This window comes from Egretta garzetta, unplaced genomic scaffold (assembly GCF_000687185.1).
Source record: "Egretta garzetta isolate BGI_Z169 unplaced genomic scaffold, ASM68718v1 scaffold281, whole genome shotgun sequence".
NCBI lineage: Eukaryota > Metazoa > Chordata > Aves > Pelecaniformes > Ardeidae > Egretta > Egretta garzetta.
Window position 1 is genome coordinate 313,786 of NW_009258674.1, and position 16,830 is coordinate 330,615.

General features: G+C 38.0%; 1 protein-coding gene across 1 annotated transcript in view; it reads left to right on the forward strand.

The window, feature by feature from the left end:
• The window catches only part of ADAMTS19 (ADAM metallopeptidase with thrombospondin type 1 motif 19), a 152,948-nt gene that overhangs the window by 57,633 nt on the left and 78,485 nt on the right, over positions 1-16,830 (forward strand). The window contains exon 8 of the mRNA XM_009648858.2: positions 16,391-16,496. Coding sequence (XP_009647153.1) covers positions 16,391-16,496 — 106 coding nt within the window. The remainder of the gene's footprint in view (positions 1-16,390; positions 16,497-16,830) is intronic.

The window sequence follows — 16,830 nt, forward strand, 5'->3', positions numbered from 1 at the left end:
CTCCCTCAGCCTGTCCTCATAGGAGAGGTGCTCCAGCCCTCGGATCATTTTTGTGGCCCTCCTCTGGACCCGCTCCAACACTTCCATGTCCTTCTTGTGCTGAGGGCTCCAGAGCTGAATGCAGTACTCCAGGTGAGGTCTCACCAGAGCAGAGTAGAGGGGCAGAATGACCTCCCTCGACCTACCGACCACGCTTCTCTTGATGCAGCCCAGAGTACGGTTGGCCTTCTGGGCTGCCAGCGCACATTGCCGGCTCATGTCCAGCTTTTCATCCACCAGCACCCCCAATTCTTATCCATCTGGTGTCCCTCCTCTTACCCAGAAAGTCACTCGGTTGTAGTCTTGCACAGCTGCCCTTAGCCTAACTAGCTAGGGGAGCGGTAACAGTTTGCTGAGAAGCAGGGTGGACTCTCATGCTGAGCCCTGTGCCGCTGCAGCTGAACTACTGCGGGCACATGATGGTGCTAATTTAAAGCCAGTTCAGGTACTTGCATGCTGCACAGCAGGAACCCTGTAGGCAGGGTTAGTCTTTCTGCCCCTCTAACACTTTGTGTGGTTGGGTTCTGGTCTGCAGCTAGACAAGTCGGGATTACTGGACCCTGCACTGTGCTTCTCCAGCAGAAGGGAAAGGAGGGAAGAGGTGCTGCCACTGTGTTTCCAGTGGGCATATTTGTGTTAAGTGGGATAAAGAAGTGAGGGGAAGACTGTCCCCCTGCTTCCAGGACCTCCCCACCTTCAGAACTGGATCCTGCAGTATATGTTTTGTTTTTCTAGAAGATAGGAACAAGGGCCTGTTTTGTTTATATTCACTAGAAAGGTTTTTTTGGTTTGTTTCCTCTCTTTTGTTGAGGCACAATTGTGAAAGAAATGCACTTAAAGCAGTTAAAAATCTATACTGTAGGTTGTTCAGTTGCTGACACTTGCAGGGGGAAAGGGAGATTTCTGATCGGTCCAAAGCATACGGAATCAACTTTTCAGAGATTGTGGTTCTCTGGAAATACCTCTGAGGTTAGCAATTTTTTTTTTTTACATTATAATAATAACTATGACATCCATTCAGACCTGTATCTAATTCTTAATGCACATTCCGGTTCAGATACATTCAGTTGTGCTCTGTCTCAATTAGGTGACATGCTATGATTGTTCTTAACATATGTTTAACTCCCGGCAGAATCAACTACATGCTCAATTGCTGAATTTGGTTCTCGACCTCAGTAAGTGATCCTGTAATATGCTGCAATACCATCCCTAGTTCTTCATAATTTCATGTGTAACCATATCCCTTCTGTGAAAATGTAATATGACTTCGTCATTTTCTACAGACGATACTACTTCACCTCTAGGTAAATTTTTGTATTTATTTTGTATTGTTTCTGTATTTAGTCTCCACTTACCTGAGGTATTTAAAATTCTGTCTTAAAGGGATTTGAAATGTACAGAGACTTACTATACATAAAGAATTTCAACATTACACTGAATAGCATTTAGAGTATTTGTGCTTGGAGCTGGAACTTCAGTCTCTTTCACAGGCAAAACTCCTGTCTCCATCAGAAAAAAGGCATTCCCAAGTAAGGACAAAAGAATCTGTAATATTATACAGTGCATATTTGCTTTGTGTTAAAGAAAATAAAAGGAAATTGCAAGCTAATTATCACAATAATTTGTATTTGTCTTGTGAATAGTGTGTACTTTCTAACTTTGTGTAAGGATCCCATCTATGCATGACAGACTCGAAAGTGAAATATCAGAGCAATACTGCCGTGGTACACAAGAGGTGCTCACATCAAGGCTAGGGAAGCAGAGGACAGAAGTGGGCATGGCTTAACTAAATTCAGCTCTCTGCTGGCAAAAAATTTTTTTACCAGGAGAAAATTTACAGTCTTAGCTAATCAGACTGCGAGAGATAAACAAATTAATGATTTAGTGACCCTCTCACTACATTGAACGGTGAATTACGTCCTGTGTCATTTTATTCATCTGCAGTGTTGAAGAAATGAGTCAGGCCCAAGCAGCTGTGAGCTCTTAAAAATATCTTCCATTGTCTCCTGGATTTTACAACTCGAGTACTTAACTTTTATAGGTTGTTTTTATGTGAAAAACATTTAGATGAAATCTTATACACATTCATAATGAAATTGTGCAGGTTGGCAGCTGTAAATAATCATGCATCAGTAATCAGTTTTATATGCTATAATACTGATATATACTCTGTATTAGTTTTTATAAAGAATTTATCTTAATTTCATGTATCGTGTACAATTAAATTTAAAAAATAAAAAAAAAAAAGTTTGGTCAAACATTAAAAATTAAAGACATGCAAAATATATGGCTATAAAGTAAGGTATATCTGTTCTCTAGTTAGCCAGCTGTTTCTCTAATATTGGAGTCTTGTGTTTAGCTCTTGGTAGATATGCTTATGTATATATTGTCATCCCTTCAAAAGAAACATTTGCAAAGCTATATTTGAACAGAGTAGTCAACCTTGTATAGTATTTTGCACTGAAATATTCCACTGGTTTTTATTGGAAGGCTTTTCAAAAGAAGAGAGACCAGGTAGGTCCTTGTCATTAATGTATCAGTTTCTGTGTCCTGTAGCTGTATAATGGAAAAAACCCATCAGGGTAATGGAATTAGATAGACCATGTAATGAATGCATATTTTTCTCTGGATTTTGAAGAATGGGATACGTGGGTCCTTTAATTGAGGAGGAAACAAAAGGAGCTCCATGTTTGTGGAGAGAACTGTGGATGATCCCTACAACTACCTCTAATTGTTGTCAAAACAGAAGGAAAAGTGCTCCTTAAATACAAGCAGGAGGGAACAGAGGGACAGGTTAAGGCTTACCCTTCATTTAGATTACTTTGGGCAGATTTTCTACTTGAATCCATCTCATAGCTCCCTTTTGTGACACTGAAATGGCAACAAGTTCTTTTGTATTTCTGTTTTGAGTCTGTACTGAAGGTTTTATATTCTCAGGATGGTGGTACCCTACCCTGCATAAAACATGAGTTTCTCATCAAGTAAGTCATCCTTTATTCAGCTCGCTCAAGCAGACCCAAGTCAGAGTCTGGTGCTGCACATGTGAGATACAGAAGCCTCCTCTAGTTCTTGATTACCTTGCATCCTGCAGACATGCAAAGGTAGTTTGGATAATGGATTACCTGGAAGAAGAAAGACCTTTGGCTTGCATTCATAGAGTTCAAACTTCTGAGGACCATCCCAACAAACTCAAAGAATTTTTGAGTTGGAAACAGTTTGCAGGAACATTGAGGTATGGTCATGAAGGAACTCCTCAGATAGTGCTGACTCTTAGGCAGCATAACCACTTTCATCATATGTGCTAATACAGCACAAAACAATATATGCTTAGTTACAGTAATGAGGGTGGAATACAGGATGCATATCTGGAGATAACTAGTAGTTTTAAATCAAATAATTTTAGCTGAAAAGAGGCATGATGGAAGACTCTTCTCACAATAGCTTTGCTTTTGTTCTCATTTATCAGAAAGAAACTAGATAAGCTAGCCATCCACATTGAGACAGTGTTTGCTGTATAAGGGAACAGTTATCTATTTAATTCACTTTTCCTAGAAGGTGGGCTACTGGTGGCTGCTATAAGCAGTCCCAAGACCAGTCATTTTCTTATAATGCATCTCTCTCATAGTGAAATAAAGTATAATTTCTTCACATCAAAAACTTAAAGGTCACAAAGATCAATACCGGCCATGGAGTAATAGATTATTCTAAAAAACAAACAAACACAAAGCAGACCAACGCCTCTTTCAATTCCCTTAGCTGCTCCTTGTCTCACATGAAAGAGAATGCAGATTACACCATGCTTTAAAAAAAAGGAAAAAAAATCCTATTTTTTTTCTTTAAATGGGGTCTCAACAACAGTAAAATAATTGCTTTCATATCACTTTTAGCTTGATTATCTCATGAAAACATGAGAAATGTTTTACAAGAATCACACATTGCAGAAAATGAGGAAATGTATTACTGTGGTGAAGCACTGTTTGTCAAGGAACAATTTTATGTTTCTAACACACATACCATAACATAGGTATAATAAAAAAAAAGAAAGCAAGACAGTCTTGTTTTCCTCATATTTTGTTGTAGAAATAAACATAGGCCTAAGGAAGGAGTGACAATGATATGGTCTCATGAGTGATTTTGCATTGGTTTTTTGCACAGAGAATGATACCAGGCCAAGGGGAAGACAGCACCAGAAATTAAATTATAGGAAAACCAGCTTAATGGGGTATCAAGGCTGGAATCTTTATAAGACCAGGAAAAACTTCAGTGATATATTATGGGTAGATAAACTCAGTAAAGGGAGATGATGTTAGTCAAGGCTTGGAAGCATATTCAGAAAAAAAAAAAAAAGATTTGATAGAATGAGGCAAGACGTGAATTCAAAAGCATTGCAATGTGCATAGATGTACAGAACATGGGGGTGACTTTAGCAGCTGCACATTTTATGAATGTGAGAATTGAAACCCAGATGTCAGCAAGGCAAGAAGAGAGATAAGCACCTGGGTGAATATTTTCACTATTTCTATGGAGTGACATTATTCTTAATTACCTCTGGTATATATTTTACTTTGTGATGCTAATATATATTTGACCCAAGTGTTCAGTTTTATAGGCTTATAGTATTTTAAACACTTCGCAGCAGCAGAAGGAGTTCTGACAACTAATTGGACCACCTTATGTTGCAGGACAACATCTGTTCATCCCATTTCTTGTGGGGAGATTCAGATTTTCTCAGAAATAGAATAAGAGACAAGAGATGGTTTTTAAAATGTAGCATTTGCATTAAAATAGGAGCATAATAAGTATTTTCTGCTTTTTTTGACAAATTCCAGAAAACATTTAATCATCTTGAAAGGACATATAGGCTCAAATTTTAAAGTCAGCACAATTTTTTTAAGGTTATGGAAGTTATGTAAAATTTCCTCTTAGAAAATAGAGACTACCTCAAAACTGATTATGAAAACTAGGGGAATTTTTAAAATACCTATACTGTACGTAGCTCCCCTGGAAATCTAAACTCTACCCTTACATCAGCATTTTCATAAACATGCTGTTCTGTGCACTATTCTTCCTGTTTCCTTGGGCCAGGGCCCTCGGCATTAAATGATGAGGGTTTTTAAAATATACCTTAAAATAAAAAGTTGGGTTTTTTTAATGTATTCCAGGCATTTGAAATATTTTAAAATCAATTAAGCCTTTCCATACATTATTTTTAGAAAACTATGTTTAAAATACTGCTTACATTAAATAGAAAAAAGTAATTTAAACAACTAGCAATGGCAAGAAAGTGTACAATAGCAAAGCTGTAACAAATTATTAGAAAAGGTCATCTTCATAAAATGAGGTCAGTTTGTGTTTCTTAATACTAGCAAGTATTCAAATTGTAATTTCTTGTTCTACTTTGGTATTCTTGGCAAAGTAAAATTTCACTTGCCTTTTTGGCAAAGGTACCTCCCTTTGAATTCAGTCTAGAGATTGTGATTCCTGTTTTTCCTTTGAAAGTCGTATTGTAGCAGAAGCCTCAGTTTGCAAGCCTCTAAAAAGTTTTGCACAAAGTATTTATACTGGGCTAGAAAATTAACTCGTTCCTCTCTTTCTGTGAAAGACAACTGGTTTTAAATACTTTTCACAGTAAATCTATGCCATCTATTCCTTACAGATTTTTGAATGGACAAATACCAGATATGAGTCATCCAATACTCATCAGGCTGTTTAATCATCTAAGATACTTGTTCCCATATATCAGGTGCTTTATTTCTCAGAAAATGTTCTGGAAGGAAATATGTAGGTCTGATAATAATTTTCCCCTGTTACCAATTTTTACAACAGAACAGTTACTTTTAAATGCATCTGAAGCATAATTTTGCTCTTTAAAGAACTTCAGAGGGAATTTCCTGCTTTCAGGAGTGCTGCCATCTCTCAGGCTTTTGTTAACAGGCTTCTCACTGTTAAATACAGATAGCCACTTCATATCCCAGATGTTCCTGGCAGGTACAAGAGCTACCATATGCCCTGACATCAGGTTAGTTTCCAGAAACTGAACAGAACTTATAGAATCATAGAATCGTTTAGTTTGAAAAAGACCTTTAAGATCATCAAGTCCAACCGTTAACCTAACACTGCCATCCCACCACTAAATCATGTCCCTAAGCACCTGGTCTACCCATCTTTTTAATACCTCCAGGGATGGGGACTCGACCACTTCCCTGGGAAGCCCATTCCAGTGCCTGACAACCTTTTCTGTAGATAAATTTCTCCTAATGTCTAGCCTAAACCTGCCCTGGCGCAACTTCAGACCATTCCTCCTTGTCCTATCGTCCGTTACCAAGGAGAAGAGGCCGACCCCCACCTCGCAGCAGCCTCCTGTCAGGCAGTTGTAGAGGGCGATAAGGTCTCCCCTCAGCCTCCTCTTCTTCAAGCTAAACAACCCCAGTTCCCTCAGCCACTCCTGGTAAGACTTGTGCTCCAGACTGCTCACCAGCTTTGTTGCTCTCCTCTGGACATGCTCCAGCAATGCAACATCTTTCTTGTAGTGAGGGGCCCAAATCTGTACACAGTATTCAAGGTGCAGGCTCACCAGCACCGAGTACAGGGGCACGATCACTTCCCTACTGCTGCTGGCCACACTATTCCTGATACAAGCCAGGATGTCAGTGGCCTTCTTGGACACCTGGGCACACTGCTGGCTCATATTCAGCTGGCTGTCAACCAGTACCCCCAGGTCTTTTTCCGCCAGACAGCTTTCCATCCACTCTTCCCCAAGCCTTTAGCATTGCATGGGGTTGTTGTGACCAAAGTGCAGGACCCGAAACTTGGCTTTGTTGAACCTCATACAGTTGGCCTCCACCCATGGATCCAGCCTGTCCAGGTCCCTTTGCAGAGCCCCCCTCTCCTCGAGCAGATCGACACTCCTAGCCAGTTTGGCATCATCTGCAAACTTACTGAGGGTGCACTCAATCCCCTCGTCCAGGTCATTGATAAAGATGTTAAAACAAGACCGGCCCCAGAACTGAGCCCTGGGGGACACCGCTTGTGACGGGGCCTCCAACTGGATTTAACTCCATTCACCACAACTCTCTGGGCTCAGCCATCCAGCCAGTTTTTTACCCAGCAAAGAGTACACCTGTCTAGGCCATGAACCGCCAGCTTCTCTAGGAGAATGCTGTGGGAGACTGTGTCAAAGGCTTTGCTGGAGTCTGTGGGATGTAAGAAGTGCAGAAGCCGAATGGGCAGTAACCGCAAGGTTAAGAAGAGGAGGAGCAAGAGGATGTCACTGTGACCACACAGTGACTGGCAGGACTGGGGTGTGGCTTTCCTATAAAGTTTAGGGCTTGAAAATAAACTGCATCACTGGGAGCATCCATACTGTGTATGCTGTGCTTCCTTGACCCGCAGACGGCAGGGCGTCTGCGTGATCCTTCGGGTAACCTTGAAGTTGATGCAAGAACCAACAAGAGTCCAGAACTTGATGCAGACTGAAAACAAGAAGGAAGAAAATGTATTTTAGAAAGGTTAATTCTGTATGGATGCTGTATAGGTCAGTACTACTTTTGCTTTCATCCTTTGAAAGAATAGCCTCTATGGGGAGGAATGAAATGCAAGTGTATCTGAATCCAGTAATCTGACCAGGCTCTGTTAGATATTCCATGTGAGAAGAGTTCTATGTTTTAAAACAAAATTTACTTACCAGAAGATATTTACATTACGTGGGATTTTGATTTAGCAGAGTGATACAGCAATGTACTGAAATCACAGTACAAACACAGTATAGCCATTGTAATATATAGTTGGATCACAGTAGAAATCTGATTCCCATTACTGGCCTTTATATGCTTGCTGTCACCATGCTGGACAACCCCAGGTGCTGGGAAGGAATATGTAAGTTAAAGACAGCTCAAGCCCATTGCTTTGTTCAAAGTTCATTTTGTCAGTTGTTCAGTTTTTATACTCTGCTGGGCTGAGCCACAAATGCTCTTACCCCTTGCTGGGCTGTCTAACTCAAGAAGCCATTCACACTCTTTTGATTAACTCAGGGAAAAACATTTACACAAGCAGTTAATCCGCTGAAGTGATACAGGCATTTATCTAAAACAAACCCTCCAGTCCCTTTTCTGTTGAGATAAGTTCAGATTTCTTTGCAACAGCTGTGATCAGTCACTGCCTACATTCTTCCATTCTTTCCTCAGCTTCATAAGCACATCGCCCTTGCCCATCTCATCTGACCCTTATTCTGGTTTGGGGTTTATTGACCAGACACAAAAAGGTAAACTTTTTTTTTTTTTTTTTTTTTTTTAAATAAACAGGTTTGTTTAAGTAAAGCAGGTGTGGAAAGGAAAAATGAAAGGTGGGCTAAATAAAGATCAAAAAAGTGGAAAAAAGAAAAGTGCATACATATGTATACAGAAATGCAGAGACAATGAGTCAAAGGAATAGACAGAGCCTTCATACCATGTGCACAGATACCACCTTGTAACAATTTATACAACTGTAGGTGCCAATATGGAGTGGTGGTGTATCTGGTCACAAAGGTAAATAAGTCAAAGGAAAATGTATGATTTGGTTTACATATTTTCTAGTCATTTTGATGATCCATTAATAGCAGTCTTGCCTTAGCTTCTAGGTTAGGGTTCAGTATTCCAGAGAAAAGCAGAATTCAAGCTCTGCTTTCTTGCATCTAGCATAACATTTTAAAAGATGCTTCTTCCTAATGGTCTTTTCTGTACATGTATATAAGAAAGTAACGGACAATAATAAAAGCTTTTCTTGGTAAGGAGTAAATTCTCATTCCTGTTGGTCTACAGCTAGTCCCAAAGTCAGAAGTGTCATTTGCTTAGATATCATGAGGACTGGAAGGACTGGCTGGTTCACACAAATAGCTTTCCCTGTTCATTTTTGTCCCAGGAAAAAATATGATCCCCAGAAGGGGTTGCTACAGAAAGCTACAAATATGGCTTGAAAGGCTGCAAAACAACGTTATTGCATTGCCCACCTGTAAAGGAAATGTAATTGTAGAACAAGTTGGAAAACACAGAAAGGAAGTTTGAGCTGTTAAAAATAATTCCTCTGGGGTACCACAGTGGTTTCTGTCATCATCTCCCCATCTTGTCTGTAGCGTAACAAGGGGTTTGTCAACATACAGAAACAGAGTTTTATGGTAGGAAAGGGGCATGGACTCTGAGTCTGAGGCATGTGATATTCATTGGAAGTAAACTGTGTATCTGTTATGTCTGTCCAAATGCATCAGTGAAAAGCATATCCTCAAGAAGAATTTATTTATGTGTGTATTTGGTGAGAGCTGTCTGAAATGGCTGGCTCTCAGCTTGAAAGCTGTTTCTGGCCGTTTAAGTAACAAGCTTCCACTTTACTTTGGAAGGCCCTATTCAGTTTTGTTGCCAAAGAAGTGAGGTATCTCCTTTTCAAAGTCACATCTTACTTGTTTGTATACAGCAGAGTTCCATGAAGCTTTCATAAGGAACTTTTAGAATTTACCCATGTAATTTAGGGACTGAAAGTCTTTATTGTGTAAGTCCTAAAACCAGACTTTTCTACTTCTGTCCAAAAGCTAAACTTATAAATGTAGGTGAAGATTATTAATAATTTTCTATGCCATGTAAAAGAAACATCTAGAAAAATAGTTTATGCAAATCATGCTATGAGAAAGTTAGAGTAATGGATCAAACTCATTCAATTTCTTAGAAGATTGAGTTATTGCTTAGAAAGATTACATCTGATTTTTCTTTCATATCAATAGTATGAGAAAATATGAGGCAAAGAAAATCTTTATTGCACATTACTCCATATGCTGGGGGTTTCTGCACATTTTTTTCTGAACAAGATTACTTAGGACCCCTTCAACGTCAATTATACACAGTCTGTTTCTGCATTACAGATGCAAAAAAAAGTCAAATGTGGAGCAAAAGAAGTTGTGAGTCTTTCTTTTTTAATTTATGTGTTGGTTTTTTTTCATTTTCCAGTATGCAGTATTCCTCTGCATCTTTGTCTTTTTCTATGCACGCATATTTTTATGGACAAGTTTTCCACTCAGTGATGTTGCCTTTACAAAAAAAAAAAAGGGCAATTAAAAGATTTTAAAAGGGTAATGGCTGTACTCAGTGGCCATGTTACAGTGTATTGCTGCTTTAAATTTTTTCGTTTAAATTCTTAAGAAACTTTTTTTATATGTTGCTTAAAAGCTAAAAAACAAGACATGGGAATTATTTGTCAGCTTTTACATTAGATGAAGGTGTCCTTGAGTTCAGAGCTGCCTCACTTCATAAAGTATTTGGAATAGTGGTGGCCCGAGTATGCTTTGATACAGTTTGAAGCATTCTGGATAGTTCAGTATAAAGCTGATGAGAAGAATTGTAGATTAACATCATGATACTGAAAATACAGTGAAAGAGCAGATGAAGGTAATTATTGTCAGATACAAAATAATGCATGTTAAGAAAAAAAATGAGTCTTTAGCTTATATGTGTGAAACCATGAGCTTTGCTACCACTCAGGAAAGAGATCAGAGGATGATAGTGGACAATTCTCCAAAAATGTTGGCTCACTGATCAGCTGAGTAAAGTGACTGACTAGGAAACAATAGAAAAATCAAAATGCTGGTCTTTTATTAAACCATGATACAGCTTGACCTTTTGACTATAACTGCTTTGTCAGAAAGACTGTAGTAGAACAGGAGAAGGTAAGGCATGCAGATGGCTATAAGACGTCAAACAGGCGTGGTTGGCTTCTGCTTGAGGAGTCCCTAAATGTGCTAGAGCCTCTCAGTTTGTCATTGAGATAGCTGACAGAGATCTAGGAAGACATAGATGAGTTTGAATACATTAATAGAGCTTTATATTTGAGTGAGAATACACCCTGTGCAGTCTTCCTAAAAAGAGAAAAATGTACTTTTGTACACAATTACACTCTGGAGCTATTTAGTGTCATATGTCATGGACCCGAACTCTGAAGCAGGTTAAGAAGGAATACTCAAAACTGGAGAATAAACGTATTGGTCACTGTTAAAAATGCCAGTGTGGATGCAGCCTTTAGCTGCACTTCTCAGCAAAGGCCAGGAGTGGACAATGGGGAAAATTCACTTACTGTCTCATCTGTGTATTCATCTTGAAAGAAGTGTTTTCCACATGGACTGTGTTTTAGAAGAAAATTAGTATCTTCCAGCAGTTCTGCCATCCCATATATAGCATATTAGACATCTGTGAACTGTCCATAGGGTGCAAGGACTAAGGACCTAAGATTTTACAATCACATTCAGAATTTGTTCATGTATGTATGGCATACGTTGATATGCCCTCCCCGTTTTTCCCCACTCTAAGAATTAAAGTGTAGCAGTTTCTTTGAACGGAGAAGAGTAAGCTTATTAGTCTATTCTGAATCATAAAATCACAGACTTACTGGATATCGATAAAGGATTTTTCTGGAAGTGTTAGTTTTTCTAAGGTGTACATAACTCATAAACTAACAAAATAGGCGAATAAAATTGGAGTTAACATTTGTGTAAAATGTGACAGAAGTTGATTTAGTTTTGTCCCATTGTTTTTTCTAATGTCTTGCATCAGTGTGTATCTCCATTTGTATATATATACATACACGTACAGGTGTGGTTACCATCATTGTCAATATCTCTCACTTTAAAAAGAAAAAAAAAATATGTCTAGTCTTTTCTGTTTGCATTTGAGATTCCTATTTGTTAACTGTGTTCTTTTGATTGTTGCTGTGTTTAAGGGCTGCTGATTCACTGGTGACTGACAAGACTTTTTTTTCCTGGAAATCGTCAGTGTCTGCGACTCTTTTCAGACCAGCTTGTGCTAATGTGGAAAGCTTTTTTTCTCCTGCTTCTTAAAAGCATCTGGGCTGCTAAAGAAAATAGTTTGTTAGATTAGCAATCAAGTCCAGTTAAACACTATCATTTGTACTCACAGGCCCATTGATTTGCCAGTTGCTCTTTTTAGTTTTTTCAGGTTGTGTTTTCAAGTGTTGGAAGCAGAACATATGTATTTGGGTTTTGTGGAATTTTGATGTCATACAGACTGGAAATTCATGTAGACTCTGCTCTTGCACAGTAGTAGAAGGAATATCTCTGTGATCCCCTATCCCTCCTTATCAAAGAATATGTTACAGGAACTTTGTTCTGTGTTCTAATGTTCTATTGGACAGATCACTGTTCCCAAAACAGAACAGCTGTGAAATAGTTCAGGAATGTGTAGAGGTGATATCCAGGTGATACCAATGGATTAAACTGGTGGCATGTGGAAGGGTCTCTTTCTCTTCTATGAGCTTTTAAAATTAGCAAGTAGATTTTGGAGCAACTCTGAAAGAAGGGATTCAGAATAAGCACATAGCTAATGGCATGATAAAGCAAGTTCGAATGTCTTGTAAAACCAAGGAAGTTTAGAAGAAAAATTCAAATATGCAAAGTAATTAATTTGTGTGATTAAGACTTTCACAATATTTACTCTATTTCATTGGATTTCTATAAAAGGAAAAATAATAACCATTCTCTAGCCTTTTAGAATGCATTGTTACAAATGCAGACATATTCAAGACATACTTTCACATTGTATGGTCACTGTAAGAAAGAGCAATGTTTGTATGTTTGACTGCATATTTCTTAATGTGATTTGGGTTTTTTTACTGTGGAGTTTTCATTCCTGCAGGCAGTGCTGACAGTAGCCTTTTATTATAGGTAGTGGATTCATCTTGTGGGCAGCTGGCCATGGATGAGTAGATAAAGACAACAAATTTGGTTTGAATACCTTAGTTGGTAATATGTTTTGTGTGACATCCCTGTGAGCTAAACCATGGCTTTTCCAGAAAAGTTCTAAATGTTCTAAAAGTTCTTTCAAATTACTTTGAAAGAATAAATAGTTTGATGATGTGATGAGGGTGCTCATTAAGAAACAAGAAAAATTTAAAGAAAATTCTACACCATATTACATAGAATGAAATACCCATTTCTATGGGTAGCAGTAACGGTAGTTACCACTGCTATGACTTTGGCAAAAGTTTTACTTTTCTGAAGAGGCATATATTTCATTTGGATATTTACATGTTTGATAAGAATATGTACTCCCTTATGTGGTTCTTCTAGGGCACAATGGTAAATCTTTACTCTCTTAATTGATATTGCATGTATTTTCTTCTGAATTAACTTGAGAAATAGCGAGCTACAGAGTGAAGTAATTTGAATATTTTACATTTGGCAGGTATTCATTCAGTGTTTTTTTGTTTCAAAACAGAGCTTTCTTTGTAGATGAGTAACAGGATCCTTCCTTAAATTGTCAGTGAGATGATGTTACTGTTTTCTAGCCAACAGTTTTCAGATACTGTTTTAATTTGAAGCTGTGTGTTGAGACCATGGGGTTCATGAGGAATATCTTAATCATAACAAGGGAGCAATTGTTGCTTGTGTTTTTTTTCTTGTGGATTTTACCTTGGAGCAGTTCCAGCTGTGTTAATAAGCCACAGGAAGCTGCAGTGAATATACATATATTTAAAGAAATTCCTTCTCTTACCTAATGCAGAGACAACTAAGCAAGAGCAGCTGCTTACTGAAGTCAGTTTCTTTTTCTCTACATGTGAAATTAATAACCAAGGACAAGACATGAAACTAGTTCACTGCTAGTAGTTGGCTGATTTACATCCAGTAGCTGCAGTTGGATGTGGCTTTCACATAGGAGGTTGACTTTGTTTAATAGGGAAAAAGCCATGGAGCATTAATTGCATTTGATGCCTTTGGACATTTCTAGAATAATTTCTAGAATCAGAAATCTAGTTTAATCTAAATTAAATGCAGGTCTTATTTTTTGTATGCTACATTTAAAAAGGTCAAACATAATCAATTCTCTTCAAGGAATGCCAAGTCTCACAACATAATTGATGATATATATTGACTGTTGTTGAAAATGCCTACTACTGCTGACTGCTTCTTCTGCAGAATACGTATAAAATTTGCAATATGCATAGTTCTTTGGGAATAAACTGGGGGGCAGGCAGGATAGTAGACAGCAACTGATAGTACTCATGTTGTTGTATAGAAAGATATTGTTAATGTAGTTGAACCTGCCATTTTAGAGGCCAAAAGAAGGTTAGGGGACTTCTTTTCCATACAAAAAAAAAAGCATCAGAGAGTTTTCAGTTAGTACTCAGCATCAACAGGCAGAGGGAGGTTTGGGAATTCCCTTTCTGTAGATCCCAGCAAGTGAGTTTTATCCAGCTGAGGGTAGTCATCATTAGTAAGTGTCGTGATTTAATCCCAACCGGCAACTAATCTCTACACAGCTGCTCACTCCTTCCCCTGCAGCGGAATGGGGGGAGAGAATTGGAAGGGTAAAAGTGAGAAAACTAATGGGCTTGGATAAAAACAGTTTACTGCTTGAAATAAAATCATCATCATCATCATCATAGTTGTAATGAAAAGGAAAATAACAGAGAGAAATAAAATCCAGGAAAGACAAGTGATGGAAATGAAAACAGTTGCTCACCACCAGCCAACTGATGCCCAGCCAGTGCCCAAGCAGTGCTCCCCTCACCAACCTCCCCCCTAGTTTTATTGCTGAACATGATGTCATATGGTCTGGAATATCCCTTTGGTCAGTTGGGATCAGTTGTCCCAGCTGTGTCCCCTCCTCTTCTTGTGCACCCCAGCCTACTTGCTGGTGGGGCAGCATGAGGAGCAAAAAAGCCCTTGATGCTTTGTAAGCACTGCTCAGCAATAACTAGAACATCCCTGTATTATCAACACTGTTTCCAACACAAATCCAAACCATAGCCCTTTACTAGCTACTGTGAAGAAAATTAACTATCGCAGCCAAAACCAGCACAGTAATGAAGGTATTTCAGAATGTTTTGCATTATAGTAATAGGAATGCCCACAGTACTTCAGAATGCAGCACTGGATTTTGACTATGGTGACAGTAATTTTTCTATTTTGTTTTAGCACTTTGTAACTTCATTGGTGTTGGCTGAAGTCAGGGCTCTGATGATACCAGCTCTAGTACTTAGAGCTACGCTATCTTTTTCAGTTTGGTCATCAAAACTTGAGAGAAACTGTGTAATTGTGGAACTACAAGGCACAAAATGGTTTGAGAAATGTTTTTCTTTTATTTCAGCTGCTGGAGCGTAACATTGGAAATAAAACATTTTATTTCAGAGCATTTCTTACTTCTCTTATTTTCAATAGAGTTAATATAAATGATACGTACATTTAGCATGAGGTGTCATTTGAAGAACTTCAGGTTTTTCCCTTTGAACATGTTTTGCCTTTTTATGTATCCCAAATTACTTTTACCCCTGATCCATTTTTCATCCGTTCTATGGAAAGAAATAGTAAAAGTTGAAGTATTCGGCCTTACTCAAATCTAATTTGTTATTGTTTTGTTCAGTCCTGAACAACATTTTTTGTCATGAGTTCTGTGTTGAAAGTCTTTCAGCCAGCTCTGTTGAGAACAACACTGCCAGATGGGTTACTACTTGAATTTCATGTTGTGGATGAGGTGTTGTGCTCACAGACTGACAAATACTTGGATTGTAAGAAGAATTACTTTTATCTTGTTAACTTAGAATGCTAATTCTAAGAATGCTAATTCAAACACTGTCAAACATTTCAAATTTGACCTTTACGTGCAAACAGCCAGCAAACACGTCAATCCAGAGGGCACCATTCCATTGAAAGGATGTTCCTGGGAAAAAGGCCAAGCACTTGAAACAGCGTTTTGATTTCTTACTCCAAAACTTCAGATGACGAGTGATGACAATAGGTCCCTGCTAAATGTATTTTTGGTCTGAAAAAATTTACCATTCCCAAATTAAGCTGCATATTCCTCAGGCTTTTACAATTACAGTCATTGTATTATTTAGAAGCTGAACTTGAACTCAAAAGCCTGCCATTTAGGTTTCTACTTTTTGAAAATGTAGGTATTATATAGTAGAGGCATTATAGCCTCTATGATGAATGTGTGTGTCAGACTGCAGTCTCCTATTGGAATTGTTCTAGTTCTGTGACACCTGAGTCTTTTACACACTTTTAAAATCATTAACATGATGAACAGTGTTTGTTTACACGTTTTACAATGTTTACACATTGCTGTCTATGTAATCAGGTAACATTGCTATCAGGTAGTACTACCACTGCTTGTGATTTCTTTGCTATCTTTTATCCAATTTTGTGCTAAAATCAGTCTCTGTAGCTTATGAGAAAATAAACCTTTGTCATATATCTGTTTATATATTTGGATGGCTCTGACCACAAGAAGGTTTCAGACCTATTTTGAGTCAATAATGCCATAATGCATACAGTTAGTAATAACAAAAAGTAATTGAATGTGGTGGTTATGTTTCCTAGGTATAGCATATCTGAGTGGAATGTGCAGTGAAAAACGAAAATGTATAATTGCAGAGGACAACGGTTTGAATCTTGCTTTTACCATTGCCCATGAAATGGGTCACAAGTAAGTATATGGCTAACAAACCCTAGTATTTGTTTGCATGTAATATGACTATGGTTTGATTAATTTGATTGTGTACTTCAGGTTTTCCTTTTTTTCTTTTAGGATAGCTTTTAAGTTTGATGAAAATATTGGAAAACAATATTCTTGTTATTAATAATAATAGTGACATGTATTGATAGTATGTAAATTAAGGAAATGTTTACAACATGGAATCATACAGTAATCTTTATAGCTACACAATAACTAGGTTAGCTGGAAGGACTGACATTGTCCAGAGGAAAAGCAGGTGCCCCAAGATGTTTTTTCTTTTGGACCTGTGGTATTGTGTATCAGA